The sequence below is a fragment of the Dipteris shenzhenensis genome, chromosome 11 (assembly GCF_047967505.1).
Source record: "Dipteris shenzhenensis isolate YYH24624 ecotype China chromosome 11, Dip_SZ_1.0, whole genome shotgun sequence".
Classification (NCBI taxonomy): Eukaryota; Viridiplantae; Streptophyta; class Polypodiopsida; order Gleicheniales; family Dipteridaceae; genus Dipteris; species Dipteris shenzhenensis.
Window position 1 is genome coordinate 56,113,224 of NC_141606.1, and position 15,019 is coordinate 56,128,242.

At 45.0% G+C, this 15,019-nt stretch overlaps 1 protein-coding gene across 1 annotated transcript in view; it reads right to left on the reverse strand.

Moving 5' to 3' along the window:
* Positions 1-248: 248 nt before the first annotated feature.
* LOC147897214 (proteasome subunit alpha type-7) overlaps positions 249-15,019 on the reverse strand; it is a 29,894-nt gene continuing 15,123 nt past the window's right edge. Inside the window, exons 2-3 of the mRNA XM_087381984.1 lie at positions 941-1,355; positions 249-601 (exon numbers count right to left, since the gene is read on the reverse strand). Coding sequence (XP_087238110.1) covers positions 440-601; positions 941-1,355 — 577 coding nt within the window. The 3' untranslated portion in view covers positions 249-439. The remainder of the gene's footprint in view (positions 602-940; positions 1,356-15,019) is intronic.

The following is a 15,019-nucleotide window of genomic DNA, read 5'->3' on the forward strand; positions in this document are numbered from 1 at the left end:
CTCTCTCTCTCTCACACACACACACAAAGAAAGCCATGAGAGCACATCTGTGTAATTCACACAAATGTGCATATATACATATAAATACACGTAATACCAATAAGATGGGAAAAGCTCACTCGGTTCATAAGATTACTCAAAAGTTTAGGGCAACCAAACTCAAATACTCAAGACCAAGAATGAATCTGATGTATGGCTGCTGCTTTGCATGCAAAATAACAAAACCAGAAAACCCCAACAAGAAAACATAAAGCAAAGAACATGATATTTGTTCTGCATGTAGGTAATATTTTAAATTATGCTGGATTGAGTTTTTGGAAAATTCTGGGTCCAAAGAGACCATGCTCTCCTACCTCAAGCCATTCGAACACAAGGATGGCACTCTCAAGATTGAGGACACCATGTGGGCAGCATACGAGCTTACCCAACACCGTCGCAGTTAAGAATCCCTTGGAGGGCCTTTTTTGGCAGCTTCTGCAGCTGCTTTCTCTGCTTCTATTCCTGCGACAATCCCTTCAACTTCAGACTCTTCTAACAGGCGTAATCCTTGCTCCCGAGTCATAACAGCAATCTCAATATTCTTCCCACCGCTTTCAACAACCTGATTCTCCAAATAGAAAAATAAGAGAACAAAAACCTTGCCAAAGCAACAGACACACTACCATGAAGCTGCTTTGAAGATTTTACAACATTTTGGTAAGTCACCTCAGAAAACATAACAGGATAGCATTCAGTACACACAATGGCAGCAATAACCATGACAAAGGATATGCTGAAGAGCAAAACTCAAGAACTCGACCCATACAATCTAATCCAACTCACAACTTTGTTGAGTGACAGATTTCCACTAATTTTAGCTCCCCCCCCCCCAACTGAAGCATCCTTAAAAAAATCATGACACAACTGATCTATAAAAATGCAGCACTGACGATGAACTTACTTCAAGAAGAGCTCTTATAGCCAGCTTCACAGTCTCCATTCCAGAAGTTTCTGTATAGTTCTTTTCCAAGAACTCTCGTACAGAATTTGAATTACGACCAGTAGCATTTGCTTTCCATGCTGAAAATGTTCCAGATGGATCCGTTTGATACAAAGCTGGAACTCCTGTATATGGATCAAAACCTACAATCAAAGTAGAAATACCAAAAGGCCGCACCCCACCACTTTGTGTATACTTTTGTTGTAGTCCTGCAATATAGCGGGTGATGTATTCAACTGTTACAGGGTCCTCAACAGTCAGTCTATGACTTTGACACTCAACCCGTGCCCTGTTTACCAGGACCCGAGCATCTGCTGTGAGGCCAGCGAAAGCCAATGCAATGTGTTCATCCAGTCTAAGAATTTTCCGGACAGTCCTGAAAATTAACAACAATGTTACTAAAATAAGTAAATATCTCTATTAGAAATTTACCTCCATGCTAGGCAGACAAAAAATGATCAACCACGTCAACTTTTAAGTTTGGCAATAAACAAGCTCCAACTTTAAGCTTCAGGAAATTCTCAAAGATGGATATAATTAACACTGTTACGTGAAAGTAAGCAATCAAGCAATTCTGGCATAATAACCGTGTAAGACGTGACTGGCAGGTTAGTGTGGATACCTTACACTTTTGTCCCCAGTTAGGGGTTTTCCTCCTTGGGTTAATTTACTGTTTACTTTGAGGGTACATAGCCCTAAAAATGTGAGTTACACTACTCTCTTGCAATTCCAGCATCTCATATTGCTTCAGTCCAGCCGACTTCACTCTCTATCCTCCCCCCATTTTCTGACATTTAGTAAAAGAGAAGGCTGCCCAAGCCTTACCCTGCACCTCCACATTCCATTCCCGCACCTTCCTACTCCATTCCAAGCCTGGGAGTAAAGTTCTATCGGCGAGAAACCTTACTGGTCAGCACGTTGTACCCCAGCCGCCTGCTGTACGGCACTTTTCTGCTCAGCCACCTGCGGTTTTGGGCTTCTCCAGGCCGCCTCTGTTTTCGGCCTGGTCAACACCTTGGAAGCTCATTTTGGACCTGTCGTGCACTCTTTCCAGCCTCAAGGAACAATTGCATCATAAAGAAGGCTGCCAGCTCTATTCCAGTCAGCCGACACCCCTAAAGGCCCATACTTCAAGCTTCAGGCTGGTTCTATTTCAGTCAGCCAACACCTCATTGCCTCATACTTTGTGGAGCTGCCTTTTTTTTGGACCAGCTGAGCTCAATTTTGAGCCTGCCTCTCTTGGTCGCCACTGTTGGAGCTGTTTTGGAGCTGCTGCACCAGTCTCTAAACAGGCCGCACCTGTGTTTTGACCATTTCCTCAGATTATAGGCCTCTGTCAGACTTGCAGACACCCTAGGAGCCTTGGTGCACCAGTAGTCTAACTGGTCGCTGCCGCTCACTGTGTTTAGTGTTCGTACAGCTTTGTATCTTCCTATTCTAGCCCCAGGGAGGTTGAAGTCTGTTTTGCTCAGGTTGATAAAGCTCTCACTGAGGGGGTGCATTTGCCTCAAATCCCGTTCAGCTCAATTATTGACCAGTCAAATTTGAGAAAGATTTTGGGCAAACACTGTTTGAGCTACCGAGTTTTCATTTGAGGTGTTTGTGGTTAATCCCTGGTAAGGATTTATTTCTTTTGCTTGCACTCAATTTGGGGCTTTTGCTCTCCATTGCTTGCATTGTTGGTACTAGGTGCCAAACAGTTTTTTACTTTTAGTGAAAGTTGTGCATTGTTTAGCAAGCACTAGCCAGTGGGGCAATGTGATTTTGTCAATCCAATATCATTCAAACACGTGAATCGGTGGACAGTTTGTCCATACATTTGAGATGGCTCAGAATCAGAATCAAAACCTGGAAAATGTGTTTGGGGTTTTGGCCCAACAAGAATAAATTGATTATTCCCTGTGGAGTTTTATGGAGAAGAATCTGCTACTTGCAAATAGTCTTTGGGGCTTTGCCACAGGTGATGATGCCAACATCACCACAGAGCTGCTATTAACCGGCTCACTACTGAAAGACAGCCATTACTACTCATAAAAGACAGCAATTGTACTTTCATAAGCTCTCCCTCACTCCCTCTCTCTGAAGATGCACTAGGGCCCAGGACAAAACGTCGGGCTGGACCCCCCCGAAGGTCTTTATTCATGAGAGAAAAATCTGTTACAGAAGTTCAGCGTAGAGCTGTCTGGAAACCTCTCCACGTTACAAAACGTGAAAAATCCACTTTATTACAAGAGCTTCAAGCTCAATTCAAATTGGCAACATGCCACTTGTCTAGATCTAGACTAAGTCCTATTACATGCCACTAAGGGCCATTCTGGAGTCTTCAAAGCTCTCGGTCACACGAACCGCCTCCTAGATGCTTGTCAGGCTCCCGTTACGCTTAGGAAAAATAATTCTTCCTAGTACCTGCAACAATTAATTAAAGCGCACCACCATGGCACCCATTAATTGTTAGCGCTTTGCATGCAAATAACATACTGTGGACTAATTCTAGTCACGGTGGGCGTCCCCACTGAACACATGTGCACATCTAAACAAATATATATACAAATAAATATATATATTCTCTGGTTGACCGGAGTCAACACTCTTGATTATAATTAAAGAGCTTTGACCAAGGGTCGAGGCGCCTTAATTATAGCCAAGTCTCTCCAACCGAAGTTGGCACATCTTGGTTAACCGGGGTTAACCCTCTTGGCGCATGCCAAGTCTTGTTGACCGAAGTCAACACTCTCTGACCGTAGTCAGGTTTACTTGACTAAAGTCAAGTATCTTTGACCGTAGTCAATCCTTTGACCATTAAAATAACTCTTTGACCATAATTAACACATATAAAACTCTTTAATTATGATCAAATAAATGGTCAACTGTACTTTGACTTAGGATATTTACATTGTGGTGACATCCCCTCGGCTTCTATTCAGTTGACCTCAACTGAAAAGCTTCCTTGTAAACATCCAAAAGCTGTGGATGATCGGTTAACATGTCTTCGTCCATCCACTTGGCATCTAATGCCGTATAATTCTTGAATTTTACAAGATAGCCGTTTGTGTGCAAAAGTAGCGAACCCGTGGGCATTTACTTCCCGTAGGCTACGCTAAGACTTCTATAATACCCAATTCTTGAAAAGAAATCAAGTCAAGTCTACGGAAGCCTAATCCGGGGAGGTCACAGAACAAGCTCAGGCATCCCGGCGGGGAATGGTGAAAGCTAGTTTTCATTCTGGCTCCTATGCCCCTGACTGAACGTAATTGATGCATCTCCGGATCTGCGGGAGTTTGCTAACCCGGTTCATCAAGTGGGTTAAATCAATTCGTGGTGAAAGCCACTTTACCCAAGTGGGCCAGTGCAGTTCTATAGAAAGAAACTACAAACTATGAAAATGAAATGCAACCTGTAAAATTGCTTACCCTGAGGGCCTTTACGTACAGTATGGTACACAATTTGCTCTGGCTGAAGGACTTCCTCCAGCTCATCCACTTCTGGTGGATCCTCTGATACTGGTTCTGTAGGCTCTGGTCCCTGGAATTTCTTTAGAAGACTCACATGGAATGCATTGTGAATCCTCCAATGCTCTGGCAATGCTAATCTGTATGCAACTTCATTTATTCTTTCTGTAACCCTGAAAGGGCCATAGTATCTGGGAGATAACTTTGCATACACTTTCTGTTTGCCTTTAAACTTGCGGAGCCTAGCTTTTTTCAAACCTCAAAAGTACCCAGTCCCCTTCCTTAAGATCCAACTGTCTCCTATGCTTATTTGCAGCTCTTTTATGTTTCTCTTGAGACCTTTCAATTGCTGCCCGGACTTGGCTGTAAGCTCTCTGGAGGTCTCTTACAAACTGATCAGCTTCAAATATTTCATCTTTGGTCCTCAATATAGGTGGCAAAATTACCTTTCCATATATGACCTCAAAAGGGGCTTTCCCTGTAGAGCTATGTACTGTATTATTGTAAGCAAACTCTACTAACGGTAGGTACTTTTCCCAGTCTGAACTTTGGTCACCCACGTAGCATTTCAGCATATCCAAAATTGTAGAATTTGCTACTTCACTTTGACCATCTGTCTGGGGATGGAAAGAAGAAGAAAAATTCAGATTCGTCCCCATGTTATCAAATAAAGCTCTCCAGAATAGACTGGTCATTCTGGGATCTCGATCACTAACAATGGACTTAGGCATACCATGATGTTTAAAAATTTGTGCCATGAAAAGCTTAGCCATATGATCTGCCTTTATGGTTTTGCGAACCGGAATGAAATGAGCTTGTTTGCTGAATCTATCAATGATAGTCCAAATCCCATCATTCCCTGATTTTGATCTCGGCAAATCAAAAATAAAGTCCATTGTAATACTTTCCCATGGTGCCTGAGGCACGGGAAGAGGCATAAGTAGGCCAGGTGCCTTCCGTCTATCATACTTCACTTTCTGACACGTAAGGCATTCAGTAACAAACTGATGTATATCTTTCCGCATCCCTGGCCAAAAGAAATACCTCTCTAGTGCTAGAGTTGTTGCTGTAATTCCTCTATGTCCAGCATAGGGAGGTGCATGGCATTCCCCCAAAATCTTTTTCCTCATCTCCTGGGTGATGCATAGGCAATCATCTTTCATTAAATACCCATCTTTCAGGGAATAGTGACTGGTGGATTGCCCCTCTTGCATTTGCTGTAAAATTTCACCAAAATCTGAATCATGAGCATATTGCTCCCTCATGCCTTCCAGGTCCTGATGATAAGCAATAGTCACATTATTGACCTGGAGTCTTCGGGACAAAGCATCTGCCACTCTGTTCCGAATTCCTGGAGTATGGACAATCTGAAAATGATACATTGACAGCATGTTTGCCCATTTCATATGCTTCTCGAAAAGCTTGGTCTGAGTCAAAAAGTATCTCAGACTTTGGTGATCTGTCTTGACAGTAAAATCTGCACCCAAAAGATAGTGCTTCCATGTATGGATGGCATGAATTACAGCCAATAACTCTTTCTCATAAATTCCTAGATATCTTTCTGCATCCCGAAGTCGCCTGCTTTCATAGGCTACTACATGACCATTCTGATGCAATGCAGCCCCAACACATTCTCCACAAGCATCGCAATCAACATCAAAAGGCTGATAAAGATCCGGGACTACCAGAATAGGCTCTGTAGTCAACTTCTCCTTGAGTGTATTGAATGCTTTCTTCTGTGATAATCCCCATGTGAAGGCTGCATTTTTCTTAGTAAGGTCATGTAATGGAGCTGCAATATCAGCAAAATGTCTGATAAACCTTCTGTAGTAAGAACACAGGCCTAGGAAACTTCGAACTTCAAGCACAGTTTTCAGCTCTGGCCATTCCTGAATGGCACGGATCTTCGCTGGATCCATTTGTATCCCATTCTTGGATATTATATGCCCCAGATAGTGGATTTCTTCCAAGAAGAATTCACTTTTCTTGCTGTTTGCATAGAGCTGATGATTTCTCAGCTCTTGAAACACTATAGCAAGATGTTCTCTGTGCTCTTCTTCTGTCTTAGAAAAAACTAAGATATCATCAAAGAAAGTACCCGTAAAATGCATGTACTTTCGGAAGATACGATCCATCATTCTATTGAATGTGGCTGGAGCATTTCTCAACCCAAAAGGCATCACTAAGTATTCATACAACCCGAATGTAGTGCGAAATGCTGTCTTGTGCACATCCTGAGGCTGTATCCTCACTTGGTGATAGCCACTCTTTAAGTCTATCCTGCTGAAAACTGAAGCTCCATTTAATTGATCCAGGACATCATCAATACGCGAAATAGGGAATCTATTCTTGCTGGTCATTTTGTTCAGTGCGCGATAATCGACGCACATACGGAATGAACCATCTTTCTTCTGTACTAACAGTACAGGGGAACAAAAAGGAGACGAGCTGGGCTGAATCAAGCCTTTGGACAGCAAGTCCTGTACCTGAGCCATAATCTCCTCTCTCTGAGTCGCACTGACTCTATAAGGTGGTCTGTTTGGTGGCTCACTACCAGGCATTAACTCTATCTGATGATCTTCTGGTCTCTCTGAGGGTAACTCCCCTGGCAAAGCATCAGAAAAGCAATCTTTAAAGTTTACAAGAAACTGAAACTTATCTTTGTCTGCATCATTCATTTCAGCATGCATATCATTCTCTTTTTCTTTTACAAAAACCATGTACGCAGAAATTGCAGACTTTATTGCTTTACCGCATGAAACATCAGATACAATGGAGATAGTGTCCCCTTTATTCCTGGCAATTAAACGCTGATTTTTCCCCCTATGCACAAACTCCAGCACTCTTTCAGGAAGAGTCAACTTCACTGCCTTGCGGTGAAACCAAGGCATTCCCAAAACTACATCATAATGTTTCAGTGGAGAAATGAAGAAGTCTTCCTGATCCACATAACTCTGAACATGAAGACGGAGCTTTCCTATCAAGGGAGTAACTGGCACAGGATTCCCACAAAACATTTGATCGGCATCCAAAGCCCTGCCTAACTCTTCCGTCTTTATTCCCAGTCTCAGGGCTAGATCCTCTGATATGAAATTATCAGTAGCCCCTGGATCAAATAAAATTAGCGCTTGCTGGTCTCTAACTTTGCCCCATGATAGCAACAATTCTCGTTCTTCTGGGTTCAAAGCATGACCCAGTATATCAGGAATTCCCCCCGCCATTGGCTTTTGCGGTCCTCGTGGCTTCTCTGCCTCTTTTCCCTTCGAAGTTGAAGGCTTTTCTGGGCACTGGGCAGCCACATGCCCCTCTTTACCGCACCTGAAGCATTTCCCATCTCTACGGAATTCCGCTATCTGTTCAAGGGTGAATAGAGATTTGCCCTTATAAGTTCTTGAAAACTGAGTACCCCTCGGCTTCTGAGGCTGAAACCCTTTCTTTTCAGCCTTGGGGTACTCTCTCTTTTCTGATTTTGGAAAATCAGTTTTCTTTTTATCAGCACGTCCTGCATGCAAGGATGGCACTGTAGATGGATCTTGTAGCGGCACAAGACTCGCTACTGAAGCTGAATGCATAAGGTCTTGAATATTCTTTGCCCCCAAAGCATTCACTACTGCCTGAATTCTTGGAGTGAGACCTGCTCTGTACTTCCTCATTTGGGTGCCTTTGGAGATCTTTTTGAAAGGTGCAACCTGCAAATAAGCATCCCAAAACTTTTGGTTGTACCCATCCACTGTATCTCCTGCATCCATGTGCAAGCTGTCCCAGTCTTGAAGAACATGGTCTCTAAACTGTTTAGGCATAAACTGCTGGTAGAAGGCTTTTCTTGAAGTCCTTCCACTTCCTTGGGGCTGACCCATCTGTGGTCTGTGCACTCCACCATGCACTAGCTGTTGCTGTCAAGTGTAAACTGACCATTCTTAACTTGGAGGATTCTGAAAATTTTTCTGTACCGAATGCAGCATCAAACTGTCTGATAAACTGCAATGCTTTGTCTGTATGACCATATTGTCCATTGTAGGTCATAAACTTGACAGATTTTCCTCCCTCTTTAAATTCCTTGGTCTCTTTCGACGTCTTTCTCTTCCTAGACTTCTTGTGTTTTCTTCTTTTCCTGGATGGTTTATCTGATAAGGAAGAAGAAGACACAGAAGTCGAACTCGAGGTAGACGGTGATGGACTAAGAGATCGGTGATGATGCCTCGATCTCTTTTTACTATGGGACCGTCTCCTATGAGATCTCTCTTTCTCAGACTGTACACGAGAGTGTGCCTCTGGCATTGGCACGTCATATACTGGATTAGGCATAGCTTCTGCTTGAAACAAATGCTGAGCCCTTGGATCCCTTTTGAGATTTTCCAGCTCTTGTATACGAGTGCGTACCATCTGTTCAAATTCTTGTTGAGTTTGCGGCACACTTCTCTGTCTTGGATGTACATCCCTATCTTGTGAATCCCACTGGATAGGTGATTGATCCATATTCTGGGATCTGCAGATTTCACACACCATGTAGGTAACTGATGCACAACTACCTTTGCTTTTCCAACATAAAAAGTACCTCAACAAGAGGTGTTTTGCATTCACAATCTATGCCAGTATTGGCTGTCAGTTCAAGGCATATACCCACACAGTAGCCAAAGCATCGACAACTATATTGCCCTTTTCTGGCTGCTGCAGATGGCTTCAAAAGGCATCTGTTTTTCCCTCTTTTCACTGCTCAAAGGCATGCATACTCTTTTTCTGCAAATCTCTGATTTCTCTGCTTTTCTGCTGTTTTCTGACAGTAGAAATCTGCTTTCTCTGTTTTCTCTGTTTTCTCTGTTTTTCTGCTGCTTTTCTGACAGTAAAAGTCTGACAGATAAGTGAAAATTGCTAGCAGGAACAATCTCTGCAACTGTTCTTTTTTTTTTTTTTTAAAGAACAGTAACCAGATGGAGTAACTGGCTAGTTACTCTAACCAGACTGACTGGTTCTGGTCTGGTCAGTCTGCAACTGGACTAACTAGACTGGTCACAGTCTGGTTACAGTGACCAGACTGGTCTGGTTGGGTCAAGTTAACTAGACCTCTGACCAGGGTTAGCTAACCAGAGTTAATTTAACCACTGGATTGCCACATGTCAGTGCCACGTCAGCATCTGCCACATCAGCTTTCTGTCAGCCCTGCCACATGTCAAAGCCACATCAGCTACTGCGCTGTCTGCCACGTGTCAGTGCCACGTCATCTGCTGAGCTGTCTGCCAGCATGGACTGCCACGTCATCAAGCCCACTGCCCATCTGCCACGTCAGCGTCCTGCACGTGCATGCCACCTGGCTGCCACGTCACCTGTCGGTTAGGCCTGCCACGTCAGCCTAAGGTTCAAACCTTGGCTGGCTGACTGGCGTCGCGCGTCGCACCTGCGTCGTGGTTACGTCTGCAGTACCTTCTCCACGCCTTCGCCAGCACCTCGCTTCAAACATTACGCCTACTCGTTTCCAGCCTGCACCATAGCGTAGCCTCCTCGAGCGCTATTGCCTTCACGCAGTATGCAATTTTGACACAGGAAGTCAAAGATCGCCTCGCACATTCACGCGATACCAAGGCAAACTACGTCGCTCATTGCATTCTGCAAGGCAACGCAAATACCCACCATTTTACTCACTGTTTCACTTCGCAAAAATACCCGGAAGATCATGACGCCGTTCTGTTTTTTTGCATAGCTAACCGTCGATGATGACCTTCCCTTCAGGCTTACTTTCCATCAGATGTTCTAGGCCAAAGCCTGCACTCTTCAGTCTTGGATCGTCACTTTCTAGGAAGAAAATGAAATCTTACGCTCTGATACCAATATTAACCGGCTCACTACTGAAAGACAGCCATTACTACTCATAAAAGACAGCAATTGTACTTTCATAAGCTCTCCCTCACTCCCTCTCTCTGAAGATGCACTAGGGCCCAGGACAAAACGTCGGGCTGGACCCCCCCGAAGGTCTTTATTCATGAGAGAAAAATCTGTTACAGAAGTTCAGCGTAGAGCTGTCTGGAAACCTCTCCACGTTACAAAACGTGAAAAATCCACTTTATTACAAGAGCTTCAAGCTCAATTCAAATTGGCAACATGCCACTTGTCTAGATCTAGACTAAGTCCTATTACATGCCACTAAGGGCCATTCTGGAGTCTTCAAAGCTCTCGGTCACACGAACCGCCTCCTAGATGCTTGTCAGGCTCCCGTTACGCTTAGGAAAAATAATTCTTCCTAGTACAATTAACTAAAGCGCACCACCATGGCACCCATTAATTGTTAGCGCTTTGCATGCAAATAACATACTGTGGACTAATTCTAGTCACGGTGGGCGTCCCCACTGAACACATGTGCACATCTAAACAAATATATATACAAATAAATATATATATTCTCTGGTTGACCGGAGTCAACACTCTTGATTATAATTAAAGAGCTTTGACCAAGGGTCGAGGCGCCTTAATTATAGCCAAGTCTCTCCAACCGAAGTTGGCACATCTTGGTTAACCGGGGTTAACCCTCTTGGCGCATGCCAAGTCTTGTTGACCGAAGTCAACACTCTCTGACCGTAGTCAGGTTTACTTGACTAGAGTCAAGTATCTTTGACCGTAGTCAATCCTTTGACCATTAAAATAACTCTTTGACCATAATTAACACATATAAAACTCTTTAATTATGATCAAATAAATGGTCAACTGTACTTTGACTTAGGATATTTACATTGTGGTGACAGCTGTTGCTCCTCCCCGACCCTTGCTGCCCCCTCGCTCTCCTTCAGCCCCTCCCTCTCTCCCAGCCTTTCCCCTCCCCCTCATCCCATCCCCTCTCCCTCAGCCCGCCCTCTCCCCCGCCTGCTTCCTACCTTGCCCCCTCTCTCGTCTCCACCCCTCCCCCTCCCTCCTCTCCTAGACGGTGTGCCACATCGCCGCCATAGGAGCTGATGTTAGAAACATGCTGGAGAGAGAGGGAGAAAAGGTTAGGGTGTGGAAATGATACATGAATGAAAACATGATGAAAGGCTATCTTATTCATAATCATGAGAAGTACAAGCCTTATATAGGCTACTCAATCACACACTAGCACCTAATGCATATGGGATAAGTCCCATAATGACACGTGGCACTCATACATGACTCACACACATGAGCTAGTACTAGATCACCTAGCACTACACACTAACACATCACATCAGCACTCTCTTTGGCTATGATATCTCCAACACCCCCCTTCAGAGAAAAGACTGTGAGACCCAACACGCAAGAGTAGACCAATCCCCCCTCCACCGCAATATTGCAAAGAGCAATCCAACTATCCAACACCTTCCGTGTGATAGCGACTTCTCAACCAGCTTGCGACCTGGAAGGGCAAACCATCAGTCGTCACTCCCCCTTACTCTGAACTGGGTGGTCAATACCATCAAACCAAAGTAAAAGACAATACATTCATTTTTGAAGGACAACCCAGAACAGAGAATTGCCTTCTTCGAAGGCAGAAGGGGAAGTGTGGGTGCTTCTTCAAATCTCGGACACAGATTGCTAGAAGGTGATGGACAAGGTGTACTGAAGCCATAAGAGTAGGTACCTGCTTAAGAGCTCAATGAGAGTTCGTGGTCCAGGTTATCTGGAGATATTCATTTGTTGCGGACCTTGCCAAAGGAAGGACGGGTTGAAACAGACCCTCAAAGCATGGTGCTTGGAAGACTCCACGTTGTTCACTCATTATGAGGGGGACGACTGGAAGATCGTGGCGGCTGGATTGCTCGAGTAAGGTGGGAACGTGACTGAAGGTGATGCCAGGAGGTGCTACCAAAGATGGCCCTGTCCACCAAGATGGTGTGCAAAAGCGGAACCAAACCTGGTGGAGCATGAGCCACTGGATAAAAAGCCAGAAAAAGATTTCGACATCGAACTATTCCGGAGTACTACGACCAAGGAGTTACTGGAGCATCGTCATCGACGTGTTGGCATTGGGCCGAGATGTGTCGGTGAGAGGGGGTGTTGGAAAGGTCACCTCCCCATCTGTAAGCCCCCATATGAGGAGAGCATGGGGGAGGTAGACCAGGGGACATTGGGGCTGCCACATTGGCAGCACATGAGCTGCCATGTGGGCAGCACACACAAAAGGCAGAGGCTGCCACATGGGCAGCACACAGCTTGCCATGTGGGCAACTGTCAAAGCAGGATACATGGGCCTCCAAAAAAGGCGCACAGGTGGTGACATGGGCAGGCTGGAGGCGCCTGCGTGGCGGGCTGTCTGGCAGAGGAGATGGTGCAGAAGGGCGGGACTGTTAGAATGTCATTGTCCCCACCTGTGAGCCCCCGATTCGAGGGGACAAGGGGGCAGAAGACAATAGGGGAAAGGGAGATACATACCTGGCTGTTTTGGAGCCAGAACTGTACCAGATCAGAGGCAGTGCCCTGCATGGAAAAATGCGCCAGCAAACAAGGGGGGCTGGAGAAGGGATGCAGAGCAGTTTTGGGACTGGCAACAACAGCCCACAAGGCCCAGCCCAGAAAGGGGCCTATTTATAGGCCAGACCAGCCAGGTCTGGTCAGCAGCCCCTTATAACCGACCAGATCAGGTCTACCAGGTCGTTGCCTAGGTCAGGGAGCTGACTCCCGGGCAAGCATGCAAGGAGAGGAGAATACTCAGTCTTTTGTATCAGCATCTCTTTGCTGTTTGGTGTGTTGGAAATAAGTGTCCCACTAGGAGTCCTATAGAGGGCCCTAAGTGAGTTAGAATAGAATAGGCTTTACGTGTGAGTGCCATGTGGCACCTAGGGGATTATCCCATATAGATTTGTCTTTTGTATCTTGTACCTGGCCCTATATATTCAAGGGTCACATCATGAATAGTCATAGTTTTAGTATGATACCATGCTAGATTTCTAACATGGTATCAGAGCCATGTTTCCACCTCTTCCTCTCAGCTCTCTCCTAGTTAGCCTCTTCTCTTTCATCTACCTTCTCCATCTTCAGCCTTAGTCTAGTCTAGTTCTAGTTCTATCTTAGATCTAGCTCTCTTTATCCTAAGTCATCTCTGCTCCTCATCGAAATAGCTGTCAGTACCTTTGTTCCTGGTGCGCCTCAAGCTACTAGCTGCGATTTCTCCTCCAGGGCTGTGCCCCCTTTCCTTCTTGATCGTTTTTCTGTTTCAAATCTATGAGTTGGCTGCTGGTACAAGGATCACGTGCTGCCCACAATATGGTCTCTACTATCCAGCTCGTCATTCTTTGGTGGAGGTGTCTGTTGCTGATCTATACGCCTATGTTTACTTCTGCGCACACTTGTTCCAGGCAGCGACCCCATTCCCTGCGTACCCCTATCGATTCTATGTTGCGCGTCTTGGAATCTTCATCGCCCTAGTTCGCTGATATTTTGGAGCAGCCCGTCACTCTTTCCTATCGCTATGCTGTGTCTATCTACAGTCAGGCTGCGCCTCTTCCTCCCACCATGTTCTCGGCAGAAGAGCGTCCCTTTATGATTTCGACATGCTACTCTATTGCTGGCTGGTGCCCTTATTCTGCCGCATATTTTTTCTGGTCTTCGACATCAGATGTGAGATACGTGCTACAACTTTCTGGCTGCCCACTTTCTTACTCTCCCTGGGCTGTCTATCGCCTCTTGACGAGTCTGCTGGTCGCTTCTATCTCTGATCGAGATCAGCTCGACATAGTTCTACTTCACCTTGGCCAGGCATCTCCCTAATATGCTGCGCGACCAGATTCAGCCCAGGCCGTTTTTACCATGCTGACCGTCATCTTCAGACAGCTGCACTTCTTCCTACGCCATGTTCTGTTGCAGCTTCAGGTTATATTTCTGCCCCAGCTCCTCGTCACCGAGCTGGATGTCTCACCAGAGCAGCCCCTATTATATTAGGCTTGGCGCACAGCAGCATGTTAGTACTCTGATTTATGGTGCCTTTCTTCTCGCGATATATGCTCTTCCAGGCCGTCTTATTCTCAGCATGAACATCTACCTCTGTATCACGATATGGCTGTTGCTGCTCGATTTCAGCTTCTTTCATTGATGAACATACAACTCGTTTCTAAAGAGAAGTGTCGAGCCATCTCTTTCCCGACTCGATATGATGTTTTATTGTCTTCTCCCATAATATTCTCATGGCATCCCATCATCTATTCAGTTTTCATTCTCATCATATCATCTGAACTGAATTTCAATTTTGTAAGGGATCAGACACTGCCCTTAACCGGGTAAGACCATCCCATCTCTCATTTATGGACTTGCTCTTTTTGTTCCTACCCTTGGGCACCCCCATTATGAGGAGAGCTTGCCCTTGAGGAGGGTTATGTCACAAGGTCCATCTCATTATTTTTCAGTGCATTGTCTATTGTGGTCCAACCACCACTTGTTTTATGGCACCTTCAACAGCCTTCTATCAGGAATGTCTAACAACTTCCTGAATCTCTTGGCTGTCTATCTGTCTCATCTATGTGCCTATCTTTTTGTGGTTTAGTAGCCACATGTCTTTGGCACTATCTGTCTGTTTGATCACCTTCTCTTCTGTCTGTTCTTTCCCTTCATATCTGTTAAGACTCTCCATCTGATCTGGGAGATAGTATTTTTGAGGGAT